The 25,469-nt window shown below is 47.0% G+C and overlaps 1 protein-coding gene across 4 annotated transcripts in view; it reads left to right on the top strand.

Moving 5' to 3' along the window:
• The window catches only part of PLA2G6 (phospholipase A2 group VI), a 604,218-nt gene that overhangs the window by 538,509 nt on the left and 40,240 nt on the right, over positions 1-25,469 (top strand). For all 4 annotated transcript variants that reach the window (XM_086963273.1, XM_086963270.1, XM_086963277.1 and 1 more), the window contains one exon: positions 565-719. In XM_086963273.1, coding sequence (XP_086819399.1) covers positions 565-719 — 155 coding nt within the window. The remainder of the gene's footprint in view (positions 1-564; positions 720-25,469) is intronic.

The following is a 25,469-nucleotide window of genomic DNA, read 5'->3' as shown; positions in this document are numbered from 1 at the left end:
TCAAACAAAAATATCACACCTTCAGTCGAGTAATTTACCAACCCTAGTGAAGTTCATAGTCCCACTCATGAGCCAGTACATTCAAAATATACGTATACTCTGTCAGCCAGTGTTGTAGCAATCTGTGTGCTGGTAACTATAATGCTCGCACATTACTTCGCCTGTGTTGTACATAGGATGTAAATGTTTCTTGTTAGTAAAAGACACAAAACAAGCTTGTTTCTCTATGCAGTAGTTCCTCGTTGTGCTACGTTTGTAATACTAATTGACTAAAGACGTGTTTTGGAGGGTGAAGGCAATAACATTGGGGTAATGACCCACATGATTCTACTGAACTAGCTGCATTTGTACAAAACCTCTGTATGTTCTGTTCCCTATAAGAAAGTATGCAGAGAGTTCAGACTGTATTTAACAAGTACATACATCATGGGAGAGAATTCTTACACTGCAGGTAGACCTGTATGTGAACACAGGCATAGGGATGCTGCAGTTTAGGGCTGAGGTGCGTTGATAGGGCTGGGTGTTGCACTCCTACCTCCTCTTACCTCTCTTTTCTACTCACAGATCAGCTGGTCTGGCGGGCAGCTCGTTCTAGTGGCGCAGCACCCACCTATTTCCGACCCAACGGTCGCTTTCTGGACGGGGGTCTTCTGGCAAATAACCCCACACTGGATTCCCTGGTTGAGATCCACGAGTTCAACAAGGACTTGAGACGCAAGGTGAGAGGGTGGGTACCCTGCCATTTGTCTTGTTTGTGTGTGAGTGTGTGCGCATGTAATACCTTTTCAGGCTTAGAGTGTTGCGTAAATTATGCAAGTAAGGAAGCAAGGAGCTCTGGATAGTTTCCAAGTTTCAAGAAACTAGAGCACCCTACAACACCAGCGACACTCAGAATCTGCTCACCTCAAATCTCTGTTTTTCTAGCAAACCTTTTAGGCATAGGATTAGCACAGTGTCATCCACGCTGAGCTACAAAGTGACAAAGTGTTTAGCCATTTTTACAAATGACCTAACTATGACTACACAGTGGCGGCTGCATGTGTGTGGTGTGTGTGTGTGTGTAGGTGTGTGTGTGTGTGTGTGTGTATATATATATATATATATATGTATGTATATATATAAATGTAGGATTGATGACATGTATGGTTGTAGATACACATGCTTCGCTTAAATCCACCATCTAGTGTTGGGCTCAGAAGTATGCAAGTTGTTTTTCTTAGAATAAGTCTTTTGAAGCACGGTGGGAAAGTGCACCGTTTTGACATGGTCAGCCCCACTTTTTGCATAGTAAATGACGCGATTTTGACTGAAAGTGTTCTGGGTTCCTGCAAACCAGGTCCCCAGTGCCAGAGTTCTTTGCCAAAACGGTACATGTGCTCCCCAATTGGCAAAATCTTTAGCACCCTTTGTAAGTCCCTAGTAAATTGTTCCCCTGGTACTAAAGGCCTGAGGTACTAAAGAGGGCCCCTAAGGGACCCCTCACCAAGCACATGCAGGGCTGCTATCACAGGCTGCTTGTCTTGGTGCTGACCAAAGTGAAAACACGACATGTCACAGATTCATGTGAGCCTTGTCTTCTACCACTGCATGCAATATTTACAGCAGGCCTAACAGCCCTAATGCAGGGGGCTGAATATTACATGTGATGGTATACCTGCATGAGCAGATATGTCCCTGTGCTGATCAGTCCTATTACTGCCAGTGCAAGTGTACAGGGACGCCATTTTAAAACCTGTGCTGGACACTGGTGAAAACAAGTTCAACAACTATATGTTGGCTTCACTGAAAATAGGGATGTTTGGTATCAAACATCTCATATTGGTAAACCCACACTGATGCCAGTGTTGGATTTACGAATACATGCACTCTGAGGATACCTTAGAGGTGCCCCTGGAAAACCTACCAACCTCTGGTGTCCTCAATGACTAGTTTTTGCCAGCCTGCCATCCGAGATGTTGTTCTGAACTCCTAGGGTGAGAGCCTTTTGCTCTTAGGAGACGCAGAACTAAAGCCTGTCCGGGAAGAAGGTGCAACACCCGCTCCCACAGGATGACCTTCTGATTAGCCTCCTTAGGCCGGCAATCTTTAAAGAAACTGCCGCCATTGGAATGCAAATCTTGCCCCCATGGCACCCAGGCAGGCGGGAAAATTAGCTAGTTAGGTAGGGGTGCCACCTCCAGGTTAGTACCACCCCTAAGGCAAGGGGGACACGATTTTTCAGAAGTAGCAATCTTTGTGATGGCATACTTAGGAGTTCTAGGGCAGGGTTTTGCCCACTTCCCACAGGAAGTGTTCGTATAGAGGACGTAGTGAGCCCAAATGTCAATAGCCTAATGGCTACTACCCTACACTTCCCTACTTCCCTACTACCCTACACTTCCCTAACGTCCCTAAATTCAGTATTTAGGAGAGTCCCTGGCACCAGAGAAACATATTGTAATGACCTTAGAAGAGAGAGGACACTGAATAGCCACTTAAGCCGAGAAGAGAGAAGCAGCAGCTGAGCTGGTACCAACCCTGCCGGCCTGTCTGTTTCCCTTGTCGAAACCGGCACCAAAGTTGACTCATCCTGCAGCTGTGACTCCAGAAACTTGGGAGGACTGCCTGGATTCAAAAGACTCAAGACATCTTATGAACAGTGAATCTGTTATAAAGAATCTCCAAAAGAGGAAACTCTGAGGCCTCCAGAACCACCAAAACCCACACCCAAGGCCACCACTGCACCTGTTGTCTGCGGCCAGAGTTGAAGTGTGCCACCAGTGCCAACAAAGTTCCCCAGAGCTCGAGTCCATTGTGGTTTCATCCCTTCTGGACTCACCGACGTCTCCTGCAGCTTCTGCACGGAGCCTCCTTTCAACCGCAACTGCCCATGAGGATAAAACCTGACGTCTAAGGACACCCCTGCACCTGTTGTTCCTGGGCCTTGGAGAAGAGGACCAAAGTAGCCCCACCCCATCCCCAACCATTGCAAGGCCTGAGCTCACTTGCTAGTTCAGCCCAACTGGCTTCCTAGCCAGAGCGTGCAGCCTCTTTTTACAGTGACCAATCCCCAGTGAAAAGCATTGGGCTTCCAATGCTGATTTGCTTCCTGCGCCCGCCTCCCTCATGCCACTGGTGGTGTACTATTGGTGCTGCCTTGGACCTTGCCTACCACTCACCTTAATCCTGGAGATTAGTACTGCATGTCGATTTACTGTACTTATTTGCAGAACTTGTTCTTCCTTCCATAGGATAACATTGCAGAACTCAGCAAATTGCATTGTATCCACTTTTTAAAGTGAAAAGAATTAATTTTTTTTTAAACGTACTTACCTAAACATTTTTCTTTGATGCCAAATCATATATAAAGGTACTTGCCATTTCTTAAATTGGTGTGGATCTCCTTCTTAAGTAGAATGTCATTTATTAATAATTGCGTTTATTTTGCAAATGTCTTGCAATCCTCTGTGATATGCCTAAGGCTGCTTGACCACACTACCCCTTAATATGGTACTTTAGAATTGAATAGCAAGCCCCTGTCCACTCTTAAGGGAGCCCCTGGACTTTTTACACAGTATATCAGATTTTTGATATATCACATAGAGAGCCAGATTCCTATGTAGTGACTCCTCCTCTTCCTTTAAGTGTGCATGGTCCTCCCCTCCAGTGTTGGATTGTTTTAGGATTTTTTCGCCGTCGGGTTCGGTCGTGTGCTGCTCTGCTACAGGTCGACACAGTCATTGGGATACTTTCTACTATCGTCTGTATTGTTTGGATCGCGTTTCGATCCCTATTTTCAGAAGTATCTGGGGGACTCTATATGATCACGCCCACTCAGGGCTTCGCCCTCCAGGGCGGAAATTCTCTTTGATGTTCTTTCCGAAAAACGTCCAGGGATGATGATGGAACGGATACCCTTTAGATTTCATCCTTCATGTCATGCAAAATTCCCACGCACAGATTTACACGAGGAGTGTAATTTGTGTTTGTCCCCTGATCATTGAGAAGAGACCGGTGAGGCCTGAAGATCGTTTTGATCTAAAAAGACTTTGTGAGATTGAAAAAATAGACCACTTCAAATGTCTTGACGCAGCATTGAAGATTTTCTGGACCTTTTTGGTTTGGAAAGTCTGGAAATTGAAATGGAGGCACACCCGTCAGCTGCATATGAGGGTAACCTATCTCCAGACCACAGCTCAGAGTTGGATGCAGAACATAACATCACGTCAGGACAACAAAGCGTGAGTACTATGCACCATCTGCCTCCGGTGAAACCACAGCCAGCACTAACAAAGCCCCAAAAGTCTGCTGTTGGGCCACCACTGATTATGGGCCATTGTCCTCACTGGCCGGTTGCTTCTGGCATTCTAAGCCTCAGCTTGGCTCCGAAGAAACAGCCTTAACATCAAGTCCTTGATCTGAAAACCTCCACCACGGAATCGACCCACTTTCGGCACCGAAACATCCCAAGGCAGAGGCTACCAGGTTTTCGGCACTGAAGTCTTTGGACCCACAAAAACAACTAGATTCAGCACTGAAAAGGGCGGCCTCAGGACCAAAACCTTCATCACCGAAATTAACGTAAGATAAAACGCGGTTGGAGCCGAAAAAACAATAACTGCTTGGCCACATTTGCCAATGACTGTACAACCAGTACTTTAGAAGTTACATCAGCAGCTGGATTATTGGCAAAAACATTTAATGATTCACCCTGATAAAGGAAGAATCCTCGCCAGACCCCATCATGCAGAGGCACAACTGCAAAATGACAACTTTCTTTTGAAGAGACACTAGATCTCCCTGTTCCAAAAAAGAAGAGGAAAGAGGACAAGGCTACTTTTCCACTTCACATTAGCCATCCTCCAATCTCTGCTATACATACTCCCTCACACAACAGTTACCAATTCATGACCCTGTGGATTCACCAGAGGGCTCACTACATTCTTCAGAGGGGATGGGAGGTTGATGACCAGCATTCATTACCACCACAAGACGACTGGGGGCATATGACACAAATCCACCGGCAGCTATTTTTCATAAGGTGACACTCAACACTGAGACACTGGAAGACGACTTTCTCTTCAAAACTCTTTCTTCCACTTAGCGTTCCACACAGTACCTTCCATTGCTTAAAGGTATCCTCAGGCACACCACGAATATTTTTAACAACCTGGTCAGATCCATGATTATTTCTCTTAGGGTTGATAAAAAATATAAGCCTTCCCCAGTAACCCTACATACATTAAAAGTCGACTCATACCATACTCTCTAGTGGTGGCGACTGTTTGTAAGCCGGCAAACTCTCAAACTGGTGAAGTTCCACCACCAGACAAATAGTAAATGGATAGATGCAGCTGGCAAAATAGTGGCAGCACAATCAGCCAACGATTGGAGATTTGCCAACTCCATCAATCTCATCACGCTATGATAGGGCACAATGGGATGAAATGGGGGATATACTTCAGTACCTCCCAGAAGAACATAAGAAAAGAGCATACCAAATGCATCAGAGGGTAAACTTATATCTAATACAAATATATGGTGTGCCCTGGATTCAGCTGACACAGCTGCTAGGGATATTAATTCCAGCCTTATATTAAGATTACTGGTTAACGGTATCTGGCTTCAAGCCAGAAGTTCAGCAAAAACGTATTAGCTCTCCCCTTCAATGGTGAACATCTTTTTGGGCCATAGGTGGATACTCTCCTAGAAAAAGATACTGAAATAAAACGAGACGGCATAAGCAATGGGAGTGCTGCAAAAACAATCACAATGAAGCTCCTTTCGCCACTACTCCTGTTGTGGAGGATCTAAAACAACCTCTCCTGAGACATCCACCTCTTACAATTAAACACAGAATCAAGCATCCTCTCCTAGAGGATACTATAGGGGGTCCTACAGAGGAATCAATCATAGAGGCAGAGAAGGTTTTAATAAACCCTCCACCGCCACCAAGCCTTGATTTGCCCACCATTCCCCCGATCACACAGTAACTGTCGGGGGAAGACTACAGCTTTTTTTACCGCATGGATAAATATCACATCTTTCCAATGGGTGTTGGATATTATCCACCATGGTTACTGTCTGTAGCTCACTTCAACACCTCCAAACATTCCACCTCGCACCCACAAAATGTTAACAGACCATCAAAAACTGCTCAAAGAGGAAGTTCAAGCTTTCCTAAGCAAAGGAGCCACAAAACTAGTGCCATTACTACAACAGGGCACAGGAGTCTATTCCCTTTATTTTCTTATACCCAAAAAGGATGCACCGCTAAGACCCATTCTAGACCTCAGACCTCTAAACAGGTACATTTGTTAAGTACATTTTCATATGGTCACTCTTCAAGATGTCATACCACTTCTACAACAGGGAGACATTATGACTGCATTGGATCTAAAAAAAAACCCAGCATACTTTCACATTTCAGTTCACCCAGCACACAGGCAATACCTCAGATTTGCCTTTAACTAACAACACTTTTAGTTCAAAGTGCTTCCGTTCGGGGTCACCACAGCCCCCAGGGCATGTACCAAATGCTTAGCAGTAGTAGCAGCCCACTTGCAAAGACAAAACATACACGTTTTTCCTTATCTGGACAGCTGGCTTATCAAAAGTAAAACATATCACAAATGTTTGCAACGCACACACACAACTATAAACCTACTACAACAGTTAGGTTTTACAGTCAGTGCAATCAAATCACACCTCCAACTTCTCCAGATACAGCCTTACTAAGGAGCCATCCTAAATTTTCCCAAAGGAGTAACTTGCCCAAATGCAGTAAAGCTACAAACTTTTAAAACACTTATTCCACAGTTTCAGCCTCAAAACCAAATACCAATGAGAACAGTTATGCATTTCCTAGGGACCATGGTATCACGCATTGCCAGAGTACCTCATGCCTGGATCACTATGCGCCCTCTTCAACAATGTTTAGCGCAACAATAGTCTCAAGCGGAAAGTCTGTTAGAAGATCTAGTGTTTATCAGCTGTCAAGCTTGCCATTCTCTGAAATGGTAGAACTCCAAAATTCTCTCACAGTGATGGCCTTTCTTAGACCCAATTCCGCAAATGACCATATCAGGCGGATCAATGACTGGATCAGGAGCGAACTCACAGGAGCTGACTGTACATGGGCATTGGACACACAGTCAATCTCTCCTACGTATCAGTTACTTAGAGCTGCTACCTGTTCGTCTAGCGATTAAAGCATTCCTTCCTCATCTTATAGGCAAAACAGACAATGACTACCATGTATTATCTGCAAAAACGGGGAGGGACCAGATCTCCACAGCTGTCTCTCCTAGCACAAAACATCTGGAAGTATGCTCTCCAACACAAAATTCAGTTATTACCGGAGTACATACCAGTGGTGGACACCGACTTGGAAGCTCTCAGCAGAACAAGTAAATAAGCACCAAGCACCAAGGGGAGTATGGAGGAAGGAGATAGAGATGGAGAAGTGGGTAGGCTGCGGGGGTAGACTAATCTTGAGGGAAGCCAGACGAAGAGTCGGCACTAGTGACACAGCCCGAGCATGGGACACACTAGTGGATAGCTTTACCAACCCTGACTGACACTCACACCACATCACCCGTGAAGTCATCAGCAACAAACCCCCAGAGAGACCCCTCAAATGACTCCAAGACGCTACTGAAACCTAGAAGGACCAAGTTGCTGTTGGGGAGCTCTTTAAACCACCCGTCTCCTCCCATCAGGCAACAGCACACCAAAATAGACATGCAAAATATAATGCATATAAGTCTATGTACGGGCTCAAAGAGGGGGGGGGGGTTGAGATTGTAATTTCAGCAGGGGGCATCCGCAAATGAACATCATTATTTGCGAGTTTGAAAGCTTGCTGAACATGTAGGGCACAAATATCACAATAGTTTGAATTGTGCAAAGGCCCCAATAAAATGTGATTAAGAAATATGTTCGAGGCCTGTAAGCTGTTGATCACATGCTTTGCATACTCCAGCCATCTAAGGTTGGGTCTGGATCTTTGCAAGTTGTTTTTCTTCAAAGAAGTCTTTCCAGTCACGAGGTAAGGGGACTTCTCCTTTCGGTGATAGTGTGCATGGGCATCGACTCCATTGTAAGATTGTTTTTTCTACCATTGGGTTCTGACATGTATTGCTGCGCTCCAGTTCGAAACTGTTCTTCGGGGTCCCCTCGGTGCGCAATCCACTCTACCCGCGTCGGTATTGTTTCAAACGAGTATCCCAATTCTCCGCATATTGTATCGGCCGAGGAAAATTTCTGTTTTGATCGGAAAACTCCAGGAAGGCCGTGGGCCCAACCGCGTTGGTCCACCTCACAGTCGATGGAACGGCCCCTATTTAAATTCAGTCCTCGGTGCCACACAAAGTATCCATGCACCAACTCACACGAAGTGTGCAACGTGTGCTTATCTCCGGAGCACAACGAACAGGACTGCGACGCGTGCAGATCGTTTCAGTCTAAGAAAACGCTCCGCGATCACTGGGCTCGATGTTGTGAAATGCAAAGCCAAAACATCGAATACATTTCGGACATCTTCGTTGAAGGATCTTAGCAAGAAGAATTCGATGCACAAGGGGCAGAAAAAGAACTGGAAGAACTTGAATACATTCCGGAATCGGACTCCGAGATGGAAGACGACATACCGCAAGGTCAACGTCCCCTGAGTACCGAACACCCCTTGCCACAAAATCCAACTCAGACCAAGCAAAAGGCTTCTGTTCCACCCCCGTCTTCGGGCCACGGTCGGCACCGAGAATATGTTTATGACACCCCACTTTCTGGCTCCGCTCTGAAACAGGTTGTTAAGCCTTCCTGCTCAGGATCGAGTCTGCCAAAGTCAGGCACCGAGCTGAAACCTTCAGGCTCGAAGCCAAAAACTGCTTCGGAACCGAAACCCTTGAAACCGAAATCAAAGACAGCTTCGGAACCAAAATCTTCCGTGCAGAAAAGTAATTCCACCCTGGTACCAAATTCCTCAATGCCAAAACCGAAAAATGTTCCTCCAAAGCTGCAGGATCCAATTTTCAATGTTCGCCACCTAAATCGGACCCAAAACAAAAGGAACTTTATATTAATCAAGATACAGAACATGTTCTTACTAAACCGCCTCAGAAGCGCAAGCCTGAGTCAGAGGACACATATTATCACATTCCTTTGAAGAGGAAGAATGTCTGTACTAACCCCTCTCCTCCTCCTCTTCCACCACATTCCACTACATCACCTTCCCCACCGTTAGAACATTTACTTATTACACCAACTAACTCTCCCCCACCACAACCTGATGACGATGATGATGGAGATGGTGGGGATAATATTTTACTGGTAGATCCCAGGAAAGTCTACAACACTGATTCCCCCACAGATAATGACCCAGACCTTTGTCCTGCAAAGCCCTCCCCTCTTGACGAAAATGTAGGATATATGCAGAATTACTTGCTAGAGCTGCAGAATATCATGGGGTACAATTACACAAGGAATCCCTAGAGGAAGATTTCTTATTTGAAACGCTCAGTAACACACAAAGGTCTAGTCAGACTCTCCCTATGCTCAAAGGTATGATGAGACATGCTAATGATATATTCAAAGTCTCTGTTCATGCTCATACTCTCGCCCACAGAGTAGACAAAAAATATAAGCCTGGCCCGTCTGATCCAGCTTTTATTAAAGGACCATTACCACTAGACTCTTTGGTCGTCTCTAATGCCCGTAAACGGGCCAATTCACAAACTTCTGGAGATGTCTCCCTCTAGATAAAGAGTCCAAATTGTTAGACGTCTCTGGTAAAAGAGTAGCTGCCCAAGCAGTGAATCATTGGCACGTTGCCGACGCCCGGGCCCTATTAGCCAGGTATGATAGAGCACACTGGGAGGAAATGGTGCAATTGCTCCAATATCTCCCAGATGAGCACAAGGCTAAAGATCAAGATTTAGTGCAAGAAGAAAAGCTCATCTCCAGTTCCTCTATTAGATGTGCTTTAGATGCTGCTGACACTGCAGCTAGAGAGATCAACACTAGTGTGTTACTGAGGAGGCATGCATGGTTGATGATTTGTAGTTTTAAACCTGAAGACCAACAATCCATTTTAAATATTCCATTTGACAAAGAGCATCTCTTCGGACCCGAAGTAGATAAGTCATTGGAGAAAATGAAGATAGATACGGAAGTGACTAAGTCAATGGGAGCCCTACAGTGTCCTTCTATCATGGTGGAACCAAGACCACGTCCTCAGACACTACTGCTGCCTCGTACAAACCCAACAATCAATCCTTCTCCTAAAGAGGCTTTTTCAGAGGAGAATACAGAGGTAACAATGGCAAAGGTAGGGGCAGAGGTTCCACACCACGTAATTCCCCCTCCCCTAACAAGCAGTGACTTGATTACACTTACCCCGATCATTTAATACCTGTTGGGGGAAGTCTTCTACAATTCCTCCCCATTTGGCAATCCATAACCACAGACAAATGGGTGTTAGGAATTTTCCAGCATGGTTATTGCCTGGAGCTTACCAACAATTCCACCCCGCTCTCACAAAATTTCACCAGAACATTTACAGCTGCTCAAACAGGAAGTCCAGTCTCTCTTGCTAAAAGGAGCCAGAGAGCCAGTACAGTTACAATATCGAGGGTCAGGCGTGTACTCACTGTATTTTCTAATTTCCAAAAAGGACGGTTCCTTGAGACCTATTCTGGACCTCCAAGAACTAAATCACTACATACTGTCAGAACATTTCCACATGGTGACACTTCAACAAGTGCTCCCACTTCTACAGCAGGGCAACTTTATGTCTACTCTCGATTTAAAAGATGCATATTTCCACATTCCAATACATCCCACTCATAGCAAATACCTCAGATTCATGATAGCGGGTCATCATTACCAATTAAAAGTACTACAGTTTGGAGTCACCACTGCTCCCAGGGTATTTACCAAATGCCTAGCAGTAGTCGCAGCTCACCTGAGAAGACCGCACATCCATGTCTTCCTACACCTGGACAACTGGCTCACCAAAGCCAGCACTTAACAAAAGTGTCTCCAACACACTCAAGCCACGATTCACTTATTACACCAACTAGGGTTTACAGTGAATGCGTTGAAGTCTCATCTACAGCCTTCCAACACACAAACCTATCTCTGAGCCACCATAGACACTCAAAGAGCTCTAGCTACTCCCAATACAGCCAGACTTCTCAGTATTCAGTCCCTTCTCGCTCATTTTCAGCCCAACCAATCATTACCATCAAGAGTATTCATGCAACAGCTAGGAAGTATGCCATCTTGCATCATAATTGTTCCAGACGCAAGACTTCACACGCGTCCCCTTCAAGAATGCTTAGCAAGTCAGTAGAATCTGTTGCAGGGTCAGTTGACCGATCTAGTGTTGATAGTTGGCGACACCCATTGCTCTCTGCAGTGATGGAACCCACAAAATGTATCCAAAGGGTGGCCTTTCATCAACCCTTTTCCACAGACAGGGCTAACAGCAGACACATTGCTCACTGGTTGGGGTGCTCACCTATACAATCACACAATCCAAGGGTTGTGGAGTCTAAAATACAATAGACTCAATATAAATCACCTAGAGCTACTAGCAGTGTTTCTGGGACTCATAGCTTTTAAAATTCACTTTATAGGCAAAGCTGTTCTAGTCCGTACAGACAAAATGACAGCTATGTATTATATACAGAAACAGGGGGGACACACTCTCTACAACTGTCACGCCTAGCAAAAGCCATTTGGAAATGGGCTATACGCCACAAAAATTATCTTCTGGCAGAACATCTCCCAGGAGTAAACAATCAGATTACAGACCTTCTCAGCAGACAGAGACAGCTAATCCACGAGTGGACCCTTCATCCCCAAATTCTCCTCCCCTACTTTCTGGAATGGGGATTTCCTCACATAGACCTGTTTGCCACAGCTCAAAACGCAAAATGCCCAAGCTTTGCCTCCAGGTTCCCACACCTGCTTTCCAAAGGCAATGCCCTATGGATGAACTGGTCAGGGATAATTGCCTATGCTTTTCCGCCTCTCCCACTCATTCCTTTGGTAGTTCGGAAACTGAGACAAACATCCCTCAAACTGATTCTCATAGCCCCCACATGGGCTCTTCAACCTTGGGTCACAACCCTCCTGGAGCTCTCAGTAGTTCCTCACCAAAAGCTGCATCTCAGCTCCAGTCTCCTCACTCAGAGCCATGGAGAAATCAGACATCCAAATCCCAAAGAACTCAACCTGGCGATTTGGCTCCTTAAGTCATAGTTTGGTTATTTACAATTGACACCAGACTCTATGAATATCCTAAAAGAGGCTAGAAAACCTACTGCCATGGCATGTTATCCAGCAAAATGGAAACGGTTTGTTATCTATTGCAACAATAGCAATATCAATCCTCTTGATGCTTCTGTGCAAAACATCATCTGTTACATTTACAGCAGTCTGGAGCAGCCTATACACCCATTCGCTTACATCTAGCAGCAGTAGCTGCATACTTACAAAACAGACACCACTTAACTCTATTCAGAGTACCAGTGATTAAAGCCTCTATGGAAGGATTAAAAAGGGTGGTACCACCAAGAGTCCAACCTGCACCAGTATGGAACTTAAACATAGACCTTACAAGGCTAATGTGTTCACATTTGACCCAATGCACATGTGACAGTTACAATTCCTCTAATAGAGGTTTGCCTTTCTCATCGCAATCACGTCACTAAGGAGAGTTTGTGAACTCCAGGCATTAACTATACAAGAGCCTTTCCTTCAGCTTCACAAAGACCAATCCTAAATTTCATCCTGAAGTAGTTTCTGCTTTTCATATCAACCAATCAGTTGTTACCTGTGTTCTTTCCTCAACCTGATTCTATAGCAGAGCGAGCTCTACACACACACTTGATGTTAGAAGAGCTCTACTATATTATGTGGAAAGAACAAAAGAATTTTGCAAGACAAAGATGCTTTTTGTTGTTTTTTCGCCACTGCACAAAGTCAATCTCATCTCTAAATCAGGCATTGCAAGATGGATCTTGAAATGTATCCAACCATTTTGTGTGAAAGCGAAAAGAACTTTGATAATACCCCCTAGAGCGCATATGCCTCGAATGGATAATGTTACTTACACAGTAAGCGTCTGTTCTTGGCATGTAGAGCTGCAGATTCACATGCACCTCCCCGGGTACCTATAGTAGTTGCAGTGTCTTTCTCTACATACATACGCATGGACATCTCTATTCTACACTGACTAACTCCATTCTCACCCTCTGCGACAAAACAATCAACAATGGAGTCAATGCCCATGTGCACTATCACCGAAAGGAGGAGTCACCTTACCTTGTGACTGGAACGACTTCTTCACAAAAAAACAACTTGCAAACATCCAGACCCAACACTAGACAGCAGGAGTACGCAAAGCATGTGAATCTACAGCTCTACATGCCAAGAACAGATGCTTACTGGGTAAGTAACATTATCCTTTAAGACCAAGAACTTCATAATTGGGTAAGTAATTTTTGAAATATCAATTTTTACAGGTAAATAAAATTGTAGCACAAATGCTATTTTACATGGCAATGCTTACCTTTGAAGAAATAAACATATACTGCATACAGGTACTTGCAATCGTAATCCTGGGGTACCCTCTGATGACCTATGTCATCAGAGCATATGGGATGAGCCTAACTTCTTACGCAGAGGATACACAGCTGGTCCTGGCCATCAAGGGTGACGGAGGACAAGTGGCACAAAACTTTAAAGATGGACTACTGGAAATAGGAGAGTGGATGGCTACAAATTGCCTTAAGCTCAACTCAGAAAAAACTGAGGTAGTCATCTTTGGACCACTCCTCCCAGCATGGTCATCATGCTGGTGGCCAGCAGCCTTTGGCTCACCCCCCATTCCAACAGCTAAAGTCAGAAATCTGGGAGTCATCTTCGATAATGGTCTCACCTTTCTGGACCATGCTAACAAAGTTGCCACCACCGCCCATTATAAACTGAAAATGATCAGGAAGATTCGACCCTTTCTACCTGAGGCGCAGCAATTAAAACTCTGGTTAGTGCATTAGTCTTGTCATCATTAGACTATTGTAACGGGCTGTTCCTTAATGCCCAGGCTAGGGTCACACAAAAGTTACAGTCCATTCAGAACGCGGCAGCACGACTGCTTTCAAGAATTGCCAAGTTCAGTCCCATTTCAGATACGATCAGGCAGTACCACTGGCTACCGATCCACAACAGAATAAAGTTCAAGTCCTTGTGTATAGTCTACAAAACGCTCAACAACCAAGGACCGCATGCTCTCAAAGACCAATTAACACCCTACATACCCTGCAGACAGTTACGCTCTTCGACCTTACACCAATTAGTAATTCCTCGAACAAAAGCAGTGTCCTGGGGCGACCGCCGCTTTTCAGTGGCCGCACCCAAACTCTGGAATACCCTTCCCCAGTATATCAGGATGAGTCCGTCACTCCACCAATTTCGAAAACTCTTAAAGACATGGCTCTTTAATCAGTGAGGCGGTGACTACACCTAGGAGACAGATGACTTTTAGCGCTGAGACGCTTGCGGGTATTTGCTGCGCTCTATAAATGTCAAAAATAAATAAATAAATACCCCAGGCCCAAAGTACCACTAGCGGTTAGAGTTTACCTGCTCTGGGGTGTCTGGGTGCAGAGATGCTGGACGGTTTGGTAATCTTGTGTCCTTTGTGCACTGCACCATAGGCAAAGTGGCAAGAGCACCTAGAAACAGGTTGCAGAGGGGGACTCAAAGGACATGTCTGGGAGCTCCCAACAGGGTGCTCAGTTTTATTTTTAATGTATTTCCTTTTTAATTGATTTTAGTCAGGAACATCATATAACATGCACCAGACAGCAATCAAATAAACGGCATATAAATATACAAATGAAGAGAGTGCACTCTCTAGTACATAGGTAGTGATGCTCCATTCCTGAAGAAAAGAAAATAATTGTTACAGACAATATCTTATAGCTGTACAATAAATTGTAACATTCCTTCAAGGTCACTGACTGTGATAGTATGTCCTAATTACTACTGATATCTTCTTAACAACTCCCCCCACCCCCCAAAGAGTTAGCTAACTGGGCAACAGCATTCACTTTTGGTTATGCATGAAGTTAGGGCACATCTTCCTATTGTTAGTTTATTATCCACACTGAGCACAGTTCGGTGTAGTATATGGGATTGCTACCAGAGGCTCTGGGCTCTACCCAAACCCCTTCTGCATCAGCGACACAGACCCCCTTGTCAGTTTGCCCCTGTGCATATAATTGGCGTGGCATGATTAGTGTCTCAAAGTGCTACAGGTGTATCTCTATTCTGTTCGTCCCATTCCCGGGCTTTGAAGGCCTCCATTAATATATCCCAGGACATAGCAATGGGTATTTTTCGTAGCCCTCGTTTTTCTTCTCTCCAATTCTCCCCACTTTCGGTCAAGCCCTATTGTTCTGCTTCCTCCTCCAGGTAGCGAGGGTTGGTGGCCTTACTGCTTTCCATCGTCTAGTTATTAGTCGCTTCGCAAGCATGAGCGATAGATCTGCTAATCGTGTCTGTACTTATATCCCTTGGGATGTGGGGAAAGCTTCAACAGACAGCTCTTTGCTGTGTTCCATGTTTGCCCGCCTACCAATTCTTTTAGTATCTGCGCTATTTGTGTCCAATATTAATGCATTTTTGATATTAGGTTACATGAAAGTGACACATAGGATAAAGCCCCACAGCAAACAGGCCAGTACTTTTATCATTCGTTATATACATTTCTCATGCCCGAGCAAAGGGGAATGAAATTTAACATACTCATCTAATAATGTACCCAAGGGTTACTATAAACAACAACAGTACTGCACAATGGATGCCAATATCTTGTTCTCCCTGCACAGCAAGGAAGTAGAATTAGACATCTTTCACCAAAACCACACAGTGCAGGCGCTAAGCAAAGTAAATACTGGCCAGCAGGCGTGCCTAAGGCAAGGCAGTGCTGGTCCAGTTCTGTCAACAGGTATTATTCCGGGTATGGATACGCCGGAGCATGCGCGATTTGGACATTAGGTGCGTTCCCATTTGTCAGGGCGTGGCTACCCCGTCATAATGTTAGCATTAATGTTATTGTGCCATTTGTTCAGCATCCAAATAGTTCACGCTCACTACTGGGAACCTCAGCGTGGCAACATCTTGTAGATCTCGCTAGTGGACTCTGGGTTAAGCCTAGAGGGAGCCATAACTGAGGTAACATTTAATATCCCATTCTCAACCCTTGAGTGCTCTCATAGCCCCATTCACTGGTTCACTGGCTAAGGAGGAAACGAGCGATCCAAGGTTACATCTAAGACACAATTATAATCCCCTCCTAACAGAAATGGTATTCCATGCCATGGCGCAAGCACAGCCGACAGTCGTTCAAAAAAACTAAATTGCTCAGTGTTAGGGGCATAAAGGGAGGCCAGGACTATAGGCTGTCCTTCCAGGGAACCCTGTATCATTACATATCTGCCTTCCGCGTCTACTACACAATGGGAGAGGGCGAAGGGAACCCCAGGCCGTATCCAAATCAGTGTACCCCGCCCATAAGCTGAATATCCAATAGCATACATTTTTCCCCTCCATTTGCGACGAAGCGTCAGTGCCTCCGCAGCAGTCAGATGCGTCACCTGCAACAGTGCTATTTGGATGTGCTGTCTCTTAAGATAAGCATAGATCTGGTAGCGGCGGGATGGTGTATGCATTCCTCACACATTCCATGTGCAGAATTTATCTACAGACATGATAGCCGGCTATTCTCACTGCATCTGTGACCCACTTACCCCCACCGGCCCACAGCCCCGCACCACCACCCAGGCAGTCATAGAAAGCAGCAATAAATCGCCATACACACCCATCACACAGCAATAAAAGGGGAATAAAGAACTGAAAAACAAATAATCCTGAAACCCATAGGAACAGTAACACAATACCAAAAGGTCGACAGCAGAACATGTTATCGTCCAAACACTCTAGTGAGCTAAGAAAACGCAAGTTCAGGGGGGAGGTTCCTGAGCACTCGGCTCCAAAGTTAAAGAACCCAGCACATGAGCAGACAAGGAGCGCCCTTCCCCACAGGTAACTCAGGCCCTTCGGGTCAGTTCCATCTGGTGTTTACGATGACTCCGGGGCACTCTCCGGGCGACACCGGCACCTCCGCGGGGGGGCAAGATAGGCCCAGTAGAGCTTCAGTAAGGCACAACGGAGACAGGTGAGAGCCCTTCGTAGGGCACAAAAGTTCTCGATATCCAGCAAGAAGGGTCAACCAATCCAGAAGGCAGTCAGTGAATAAAATCTGCAGTTTGTGGCGTGACATCAGGTAGGCCCGCCGATGCCTGCGAGTCCGGCAGGCCATATAAACGTTTGTCATCGCTGGGAAGGTCACAGGGGCTAGTTGCTAGGAGTGGGTCCTCCTCCATCAAGCCACTGATTTCCACCACCATCCGTAGAGCTTCCTGTTGTTCGCTGTGCATAAGTTCGGCTGAGGGGCCCATGTCAGTCTCCGTCCGAGTCTGGCCCGGCGGCGAGAGCCTCCTTTTACGGCGACGTCGGGGACCTCTATTTCATCGTACAGTTGACGTGGAGGGCATGGTGCCAGGCTCCGTACTAGTTCCCTAGTCCAGCCAGGCTTCCACCGCCTCCGGGGTATCGAAAAAGTGAGTTTTGTCCTGGGCCACCACACGCAGCCGTACCGGGAATAGTAAGGAATATTTCAGTGCTAGGCTACGGAGACGTTGCTTCTCCGCCAGGAAGGAGTGTCTTTGGCCTTGCACCTGTATGGTATAATCAGGGAAGAACATTATCTTTGTGTTTTCAACCCTGTCTCTGGACAGCTTTCTTGTCTCTCGTAGCACAGTGTCACGGTCCCGATAATTCAGTATTCGGATAAGCATGGGTCTCGGGTTGGAACCCTCCGGGGGGGGGGGGCCTCGCAGGTACCCTATGAGCTCGTTCTACCACAAAGTGAGGCGAGAGGGATCCGTCAGGAAGGAGGTCCATTAGCCATTTCTCCACTCGCACTTCTGGTTCTCTACCTTCCCATCTTTCTGGCAGTCCTACGATACGGATATTATTTCTTCGCGCCCTCCCTTCCGCATCCTCCGCGCGGTCCTATAGGAACTCCACACGATTGAGGAGGTCTTGGACATGCTTATCCGTCTGCGTTACTTTGGGTGTGATATCGGCTACTGCGGTTTCCAGGACTGTCGTTTGCTCAGAAAGCTTCTTGTGATCAGCTCGCAGGTGCGTGAGGTCAATGGCTACGCTATCGATCTTCGTCTCCAGTGACGTAGGAGTAAGTTGCAGGGACTCCTCCAAGCGCTCCATTGCCGCCAGCACAGTGTCCAGTTTGGAAGCTGTTAGATCTTGGTCTGCCTGTTTTTGCCATCCTCCCTTTTACTAGCGTGCCGCCAGTGCCGGCCCTTGTCTTAGGCCCTCCAGACATGGGCAACGTAGTGCAGGCCAGTTCGGCACTCATGCAGAAGACCCTCAACAGTCCAGATAAAGTCTTAGTACCTACGACCAGAGGGCACGGCACGTGGGCTATCACCGTACACACCGGAATGGGTTTTTCGTCACTCTGTGAGTACAGCGAGATAAATAATATAGTTCCCCCTCCTTAGATCAGGGCCCTCAGGTAATATGGGATCAAGTCACAGTCTCCACCAGGCCATTTCACTTGAGCGCTCAATCGCCCAGTGGGGTCCAACCACCCTGTCCCACATTAGCAATGGGTGTAGGATTGTCGTGCCTTTATTCAGTGTTCACCGATGGCCCCTCAAAATGCACTATGTTCCCCGCTGCAATGCGGGTAGTCGCAGACACCCAATCCGATCCAGTAGTGACTCCCCGTGTCTCCCACGCACAGTGCTGGGGATGGGTTTGCAGTTTGTGACACTCCGCTCGTGCCGCAATGGACGGTGGGATCCCAGTTCACAATCAATGGCACGTACAAGCGGGGCCAGGGAGTAGTCAATCTTCTCAGAAAAGAGAGTCCGGCGCTCCCCCGAGCCTGCATACCGCCCCACAATCGCGCCCACCTCACCACTCAAGAAGGTCTCATCTTCGCCTCTTATAGGAAGATCCGGTCTCAGGTTAAGACACACCACCGTCGGGGGAGGTCAAGCACGTAGTCTCCTCCGCCTCAGGGCCTCAACATCGCAAGTGCCGCCAACAGCCCCATAACTTCCCGGGTGTAACAAGCCGTTCCTCAGTCCGTTAGGGTAGGCGAAGGCGTTGGATGTGCCAACTCAACGATGCCACCAAAAGGTGCAGTAGATGTCGACGCAGCCTCCCAGGTCCGCGCCGATCTGCGTGCCGTGCCGGGAAGGTCCGCCAAGATGGCAGCGCCGGTCCCTCCCCCAGCCTCGGGCACCAGAGGGCTCGATCCGTCCCACAGCGACCTTCCGTGAGTCCCAGGGGGGGGGGGGCAGGTGTAGTTGTATGGCCCCCGGTATCCGCCGCGTTGCCGGTCACAGCCGGGCCCGTCCCCACAGCTCCCGGTTCCGATCGCACCCGGGCACAGAACCGAGGGAGCCAGTCAAGATGGCCGCTCCAGTCCATCTTCCCAGAGTCGAGCCACCGCTCCCATCCCGAGACGCAGTCACCGGGGGGTTCAAATCTCCAGCTAGTCCGCCGCCGCTGATCTCCGGAGGAATGCAGGTAGCTCTCAGCAGCCCGCAGAGGCCGGGGCTCTTCTCATCATCTCTAGGCCCGCACTGCCCGACCCCAGGCTCGCGTAGGTGTTCACGCCGGCTCAGAGGGTCCGCAGGAAGAGTTGAGACCTCACACCCCCGCAAAAGCGACCAGGAACCGCCCTTTGGCCCCAGACTTCACCAAAGCATGAGGAACTGCCACATACAGCTCTGCTGTCGACAGGGACCATGTGCCAGTAATTTAGACGGAGAAATTGCCTGTGGAAGGGGAGCTCGACACGGAGCTCTACCCGGGCACGTCTGCTCCCATTGCGTGCTTAGCCACGCCCCCGCTATTTGTGTCCAATATGAATACAATGCAGGGCAGGCCCATATCATATGGACGAAGTCTACTTCTGCCTCTACACACCAGGGACAGTTCACAGCCACTGTGAGGAACATCTTGTGCAAGCGGTATGGTGTAAGGTATGCTGGTTGCTTGATCATATATTGGATGAATTTAAAGTGCATTGCGTGAGGCAGTCTTGGGGTAGGCAAGAAGGGTCTCCCGCTCTTTGTTCGTTAGAGCCTCTCCCAAGTCTGTATCCCACTTCGTACTCAGCGTGGTGAGGGGGGAGCACACAGTCGCCCTTATGCTTATGTAGATCCATTTTGTTAGGTCACTCACTGTCCCCATCAAATGTAACATGTGTACTAGGTCATGGGTTGGAGGTTCCTATCCCTCAGGGGCCCAGGTCTTCCTGGCGTAATTGGCCATTCTAACATGCAGTAGGAATAGCGTGTTGGGCAGGCTTTGGGTATGAATGAAGTCTGTGTAGGACAGTTGGGTACCGTCCCCAAACAATGCTCCTATGGTGGACACCCCCTCTCTTTCCCATGCACCCAGCTGGTGCTGTGATGTGACTCCTGCTGGGATAGGGAGTTCCAGCAGTGGGATATTAGGCACGTAGGGTAACAGCGGCGCAAGGTATTTTAGCGTTTGCTGCCAAGAGTGTAGTGCCACTTGTAATGAGTGGGCCCACTCGGGATCCTAGAGTTAACAGCAACTGGCATAGAGTAGGGCATCGAGATTGGGGTTGGAATCAGGGGTCCTGGGGGGAGCACCCACCCACAGAGCCAGTTTTTAGGGATAATTGGGGGGGCTTCCCGATCATGAATAGGTTTAGCTGCCTGGATATGGTGGATTGACATGCACTATCACCAAGTCTCTCAAATAGGGGGATCACGATCCCTATAGCTGCGACCAACTGTGCGACTGGGAAAGTGGACCCTATAGCTCCCCATTTCTATGATAGCTGCGGGGCTGTTGCTACCCTACAAACAAAGATCAACGTGACACCAATTTACCCCTGGAAATAAAATAGCTAGTTCCTTAGAAGATACTAGTGAGCCTGATTCCTGTGAGCAGTGTGGGAATAATGGAGTCATCTCTGACTTGTCTGCTATAGGCCACAGGGTTATTCATTTGCTATCTTGGAACGTGGCTGGATTGAAAAAAATATGTTTTTACCAGAATGGAATGCGTTCATCGAAGTTAGACGTATGCATGTTCCAAGAAATCTGGAGCCTGCTCCCAGTGCACAAATCTGGTTATGCAACCTTCTTTGTGCCCGCATCAAGCTGTGGCAAGGGTAGACCGGCGGGTGGACTTCACATCTGGGTAAAAATTAGATTGAACTGGGATATTACCATTCATGAATCGGTGACCAGGGATATCTTACATATCTCCTTCCCAGGACATAGCAAGGGGAGCAGGATAGACCTTCTTAATATCTATTCTAGAGGGACACCGGGGGACACAACCTCAGATACATTTGCGATCCTGGAACAGGTATTAGCCAAATGTCCCACAACCTCTAAAATCTTAGTGGGAGGGCATTTCAATTGTACATTCGAACCCCTATCTAGGGATGACCCCCTGGGTATAGAGGAGGAGGACTCTAGTTGGTCTATCCCAGCCCTGTCACTAGCTCCAATTAGAAAATGGTCAGCAAGGGCAACACAGATCAATGCCCTGACCATGGAATTTAATTAAAGAGCATTAAATGGTAGGACAATCTCTGACCGTGATGGAGCAATGACCTTTAATAGGCTTAATGGCCCGTCCAGAATTGACTATATTCTATTGGATGTCACACTGTGATGCGGCCTAATAGATATGGAGGACGTACCTTCGCAGGACAGCGACCAAAACCCCTTATGTATGAAGATATGGTGGGGTAAATTAAAGGGAAGTGGGAATAAAGCCCCCTTGAAGATAACCAGCGAGGTTGTCCCATGCAATGGTAATCGCAGGCTGAAATGGGATAAGGCTCAACTACAGGAAGGGAATCTTGAGAGGATTAAGGTGCATGTAGCAGAACTGACAGTAGAGTTGGAGGACCTTGAACTGAGAATTGGTAGTGACCAGGGGCCGCCCTTTTCCTTGGCTTACAAGAATACGATAAAGGAAGTAGGACAATACTTTGTAGTCCAGGGCAAAATGGGTAGAGGGAACAATAAACCGGCCACTTCCAGTAACCCATGGTATTCAAACCAGTGTAAGGCGAAACGGAAGGAGTTAACAGTCGCCTTGCTTAAAAAGAATCCCTCACTAGTTAGAGCGGCTAGGAAGGATTATGCAAGGGCGATAGTGTTGGCTAAACGAGAGTGGGAGGAACAACATTGGCAGGATCTTAAATCCGCTGCCAACATGAAAAATGCCATGCTGTTCTGGGATCTGATTAACAAGGCTAGGCAGCAAAGTGTACCACCTATTGCTAACCACATAACGGAACAACAATGGCATTCCCACTTCTCTGCGCTGTATGATGGGAGAGAAGTATTAGACTCACCTCTCGCAGATTCAGATTCCAGGACCCAATCCTCAGCGGAGATCGAAGAACCATTTCTGCCCTCTGAGGTAATAGTGGCCATTAGACACCTGACCCTAGGAAGCCAGCTGGTCCGGACGGGATACCAGGGACCTTCTTTTGAATGATCCTGATGCCTGGGGCAGACTAATCGCCCTAATAATGAATTTGATCTCTAAGGGTTATCCTGTGCCAGATTCATGGAAGGGAGCAGAGGTGGGAACAGTGTACAAAAAGGGCGCAAGAGATGACCCTACCAATTACAGACCGATCAGTCTGATTGACGTGATCCAGAAGGTGGTTGGCAGGGTCATCATTTCTAGGGTGGGTGTATGGATGGAAGAGGAGCATGTTCTCTCCCACTTCCAAGCAGGGTTTTGCCAGAAGGTGGGCACGATGGACCAGGTCTTCTGCTTTTTTTCGATCTATTGGAAGGCCGTGACCATCAACAAGGGTAGCCTCTATCTGGCATTCATAGATCTTAAGACAGCGTTCGACCTGGTCCCTCGTGCAAGGCTGTGGGATATTTTGGGGAAGATGGGCTTCCCAGGGTCACTTTTGGGTCTTATTGTGAAGCTACACAAGGGGAATTATGCGAGGATCAGATGGGGCACCCAGGGACAACTGACAGAAAGGGTGCCCGTAAGGAGTGGAGTCCGCCAGGGATGTGTTATGGCACCGACCCTGTTCTCCTTCTTTGTGAATGGAGTGGTGGATCATCTGAGAGAGGAAGCGGCAGATGCGCCATCCCTGGCGGGGGGAAAAACACCTACTCTACTCTTCGCGGATGACACCATCTTGATCTCGAAATCCCCCACAGGTCTTCAAAAACTCTTGGACCGCTTTAGTGTGTTTTGCACTGATAGAGGCCTCACCATCAACACCCCTAAAACAAAGCTTATGGCCATTTCACCTTCCAAGAGATTCAGGAATAATGTTTCGCTTAACGGTATCCCCTTGGAGTTGGTCGATTCCTTTGACTATTTGGGTGTCAGGGTAAACAGCCGGATGAAATGGAAAGACCACTTGGCCAAAATGTTATTAAACCACAAAAGAGTCTCTGGGGTGGTTCTAAGGGAACAGCGGGAGTCGTCGAGCAAACCTGTGGCACCGACTCTTGCAATTTATGATGGTCAAGTATTGCCGGCAGCCTTATACGGATCCGAGTTGTGGGGGTTTGAGAATATAACAGAGCTAGCCACGTCTGAAAATAAGTTTATGAGAGACTTGGTGGCCCTTCCAGTTTCCACCCCGTTAATTCCACTACAGTTAGACCTAGGTAGGCGCCCCATGAAAGATATAGTGCGTCTGCGCCCACTACTCTTTTGGGTGCGTCTGAGAAGGACCCAGGAGCTCCACAATTATGCTGCAGTTCTATATGAACTCATCCTCCTCAACACAGGCAATAAGATCAAGTGGTTGTGCAACCTGAGACAGTTGGTTGTGCAACTGGGCTTAAGTGATGTATGGTTGAGCCAAACACCGCCTCCCAAGTCAGTGATCAAGAAGCTCTATTGGGACTGGGTACAGCAGATGGCCATACGCAGAAGTGAAGGGGGCCTTCTCTCCCAACGTTTCCTTGAGATCAAATGGACAAGAAAACTCGAACCCTTCCTTGATTATATAGAGAAACCACTGGACAGATCACTTTACCTAAAACTGAGGCTCGGGACCTTACCGGTGAATGGCTTCTCTTCTGGGTGGAAAGATTCAGATGTTCTACCAAAAGCCTGTCCTGGTTGTGCAACCCCCAACGAATCCGTGGCTCATTTTTTCTTTGCCTGCCCGGCATATAGGGTTGCCAGGTAGATGTGGTTAAAACCACTATGCAAGGGGTTGGGCCTTAGATGTCACAAAATGGCCCTACGGGTCCTCTGCACTGATACGTCCTCTACTGCTATGGTGTGTGGGGTAGCTAAATATTTGGGTAGTGCATGGCAGACACATACAAAGAGGACCAAGTCTACCCCCCATCTAACCTAACCACCAGTTGGCCCCAAGGCAAGAAGTGTCTTTTTATGGTTTTCATGACAACGGTTTTTATCGTATATTTTAGTAATTGTATAAATTGAGTAGTATGTGATGCTGTATGTTTACATAGGATTGGTGGGTCCTTGCATTTTTATCTTTTTAATGTACTGTATAAACTGTACACTTATATCTTAGTAATTTAAAAAAATATATATAAATTAAAAATAAAAAAAAATTGAGTACTATGGGATGATATATGTCGACATATGATTGGTGGGTCCCTGCTCTTTTATTTTTTTAATGTACTGCATAAATTGTACACTTTTATGATGACATTTTTTATCGAATAAAGCAAACTACTACTAATAATGGCGATGATGCACATTCAGTCGGCCGCCCCATGTGTAGTAAGGAGTGCAGCGCCCCTCTTGTCATCAATCATGGTGTGAATGCAATCTTGTGTAGGTTGTGTTCCACCAACCAGTACAAAAGCCATTGCAATTGGCTTGCTATACAGTAAGCCCAAAAGTCATTGGGGCCCCTATTCCCCCGGAACTGGTTGGTAGCTGAAGTTTCTTTAGGCTGACCCTGCCCCTCTCTGTGCCCCATACTAGTTCTATCAGGATTTGAAGACCTTCTGAGGGATTACTATTGGGAGTGTGGTAACATAATATAGCACCCAGGGTAACATAACAATTTTTGCTATTGCCAAGCGGCTGGCAAAAGAGAGCAGGAGAGTGGTCCAGAATGCTATCTGAGACCACCGAGAAGCAATTGTGCTCTGTACGTTTCCATCCAGTGTGTCTTGTTGAGCTCTGTATATCAGCACCCCCAGGTACTTGAACATGCTCTGGGCAACATCTAGTTCATCCTCTTCAAATTGAACTGTGCTGGGTGGGATGTCATCCCTAAAGGGGAAGGCAAGGGATTTATCAAAGTTTATTGCCAGGCCAGACAGGCTAAATTGGGTGAA

This window comes from Lissotriton vulgaris, chromosome 1_1, assembly GCF_964263255.1.
Source record: "Lissotriton vulgaris chromosome 1_1, aLisVul1.2, whole genome shotgun sequence".
Classification (NCBI taxonomy): domain Eukaryota; kingdom Metazoa; phylum Chordata; class Amphibia; order Caudata; family Salamandridae; genus Lissotriton; species Lissotriton vulgaris.
Note: the sequence above shows the minus strand (reverse complement) of the source record. Positions and strands in the feature narration are given on the sequence as shown.